The sequence below is a fragment of the Narcine bancroftii genome, chromosome 10, assembly GCF_036971445.1.
Source record: "Narcine bancroftii isolate sNarBan1 chromosome 10, sNarBan1.hap1, whole genome shotgun sequence".
Taxonomy (NCBI): domain Eukaryota; kingdom Metazoa; phylum Chordata; class Chondrichthyes; order Torpediniformes; family Narcinidae; genus Narcine; species Narcine bancroftii.
The window spans coordinates 45,634,037-45,636,282 of NC_091478.1; the positions used below are offsets into that span (position 1 = coordinate 45,634,037).

Consider the following 2,246-nt stretch of genomic DNA (forward strand, 5'->3'; position numbering starts at 1 on the left):
ATCTGTATATTGTTTTGTTTGGGCGGCTTTCCTCTTCGCCAAGGTGCCTGAACTATGACTGGTCCGTCCAGATCCAGATGGGCAGGTTTGAGGTGGTCAATTGCAAAAGCTTCCTCTTTACCTCCGATGTTTAAAATTTACTTCGAACCATTGCTTTTTAGTACCTCGAAAAGATCCTCATACGGGCACTGAAATGGTGCTCAGTGTGCTCCTTTCTGTACAAAAACGTACCTGCAGTCCTAAAAGTTCTGGGGTATATAGGACCTGGCCTGACCATGTTGAGATATCAGTATGGGCGCTAAAGAACCAAGCTTCTCACAGAGCTTTCTTAGGACCACTGCAGGTGTCTCCTCCTGTCCTTGTGTGTCTGATACAAATTCTCCTGGAACCATCAGAAGTGCACTGTAGACCAGTTTGTATGGCCAAGAATACCCACAGCGATTCGTCAACCCAGTTAGGTCCCTGCAGACTTACCATAAGGGATGATTTCAAATACATGTGGAACCTTTCTACTAGTTGGATTGTGGGTGATACGCAGTGGTGTGGTGCAACTTGGTTCCAAGTCGGATGGGCGTTGCTGACCACAGGCTTGACATGAAAATGTAATGTGTGCTGGCAGTCCAAAACGTGCTATCCAGGCGGAAATGAGGGCCCTGGCGCAGGTCTCAGTTGTCATGTCTGCCAGTGAAATTGCCTGTGGCCACAGCGTAGCCCGATCCACTATAATAAGAAGAAAATGGGAACCACGTAACACCGGCAGGGGGCCTACAATGTCCATGTGTACGTGATCAAACCTCCAATCTGTCGGCTCAAAAAATTGTAGTGGGGCTTTTGTGTGTTGCTGGACTTTGGATGTCTGGCAATGAGTGCATGTCTTCACCCAATTGCTGACCTATTTTCAAAGGCCATACCACACAAATCTGTTGGCTACTATCCGAACAGTCATTCTGATTGATGGATGTGCCAAACCGCATCAAACCTGCCGCCTCCAGGCCACTGGAACAATTGGGCGAGGATGACCTGTAGATATATCACACAGGAGTTTCAGCTCCCCCGGGCTGACCGGAATTTCTTCCAGCTGCAGGTTCAATTCTCTTGTTCCGTAATGCGGAATTTCTTCATCTGCCTGTTGCGCTTTCGTGAGCACAACATAGTCCACCCCTTGGGCTAAGGTCTGCATGGATTATATGACCAAGCGAGACACCGCATCTGCCACGATGTTGGCCTTGCCTGAGATGTGTTCAATGGCCATCGTGAATTCAGAAATACGATAAATGTCTCTGTTGATGAGCTGATTATGGATCTGATACCTTAGTGAAGGCAAATGTAAGTGGCTTGTGGTCCATAAAAGCTGTGAAATGCCTACTTTCGAGAAAGTACCTGAAATGTCTGATAGCTAGGTGCAGTGCCAATAATTCACGATCAAAAGCACTGTACTTTGAGTTCTGGTGGTCTCAAGTGCTTGCTAAACTCAATGGTTTCCAATGCCCATCAACATACCATTCAAGCACCCCTCCTACTGCCATACAGGACGTATCCTCTATCAGGGCTGTCGGGTCATCCGTTCTTGGGTGGACAAGCAATGCAGATTAGCCAGTGCTTCCTTAACATTCTTGAATGATGCTGACAATTCTTTGTCCCAAGTGAAATCCCTTGCCTTGCCTGATACCAGGGTGAAGAGGGGGCGCATAATGCAAGCTACTGATGATATAAACCGGCGATACAAGTTCACCATTCCAACAAACTCCTGGAGGCCTTTAACTGCACTGAGCTTAGCGAACGGCAAGATGGTCTCGACCGTTGCTGGTAGTGGATTTGCTCTGTGATTGTTGATTCTATGGCCCAGAAAGTCGATGATCACTAACCCGAATTGACATTTGGCTGGGTCGATGGTCAGCCCAAACTCATTCAAACGAATGAAAAGCTTGCGCAGGTGGGTCATATGTTTGTGACACCTGCAGCTAGCGATAAGTACGTCATCTAGGTATATGAAGGTAAAGTCAAGATTGTGTCCCACTCTGCCCATTAAACTTTGGAAAGTCTGCGTGACTTTCTTGAGCCCAAAAGGCATCCAAAAGGCCAAAGGGTGTAATAATAGCCATTTTTTGAATGTCATCCGGATGGATTGGGATCTGATGATCCCCCTGGACCAGGTCCACCTTGGAAAAGATGCGGAGTCTCTGCAGGTTAGATGCAAAGTCCTGTAAATGCTGTACTGGGTAGTGATCTGGTGTGGTTACCTCATT

General features: G+C 47.2%; 1 protein-coding gene across 1 annotated transcript; it reads right to left on the minus strand.

Annotated features, from left to right (window-relative positions):
* Nucleotides 1–1,543: 1,543 nt before the first annotated feature.
* Nucleotides 1,544–1,942, minus strand: LOC138743797 (uncharacterized). Its single transcript, XM_069899401.1, has one exon. The coding sequence runs from the start codon at nucleotides 1,940–1,942 to the stop codon at nucleotides 1,544–1,546; it is 399 nt and encodes a 132-aa protein (XP_069755502.1).
* Nucleotides 1,943–2,246: the final 304 nt, after the last annotated feature.

What these genes read in the sequence shown, in the direction of transcription:
- LOC138743797 (XM_069899401.1), bottom strand. Translation starts at nt 1,942, where the DNA reads ATGACCCACCTGCGCAAGCTTTTCATTCGTTTGAATGAGTTTGGGCTG.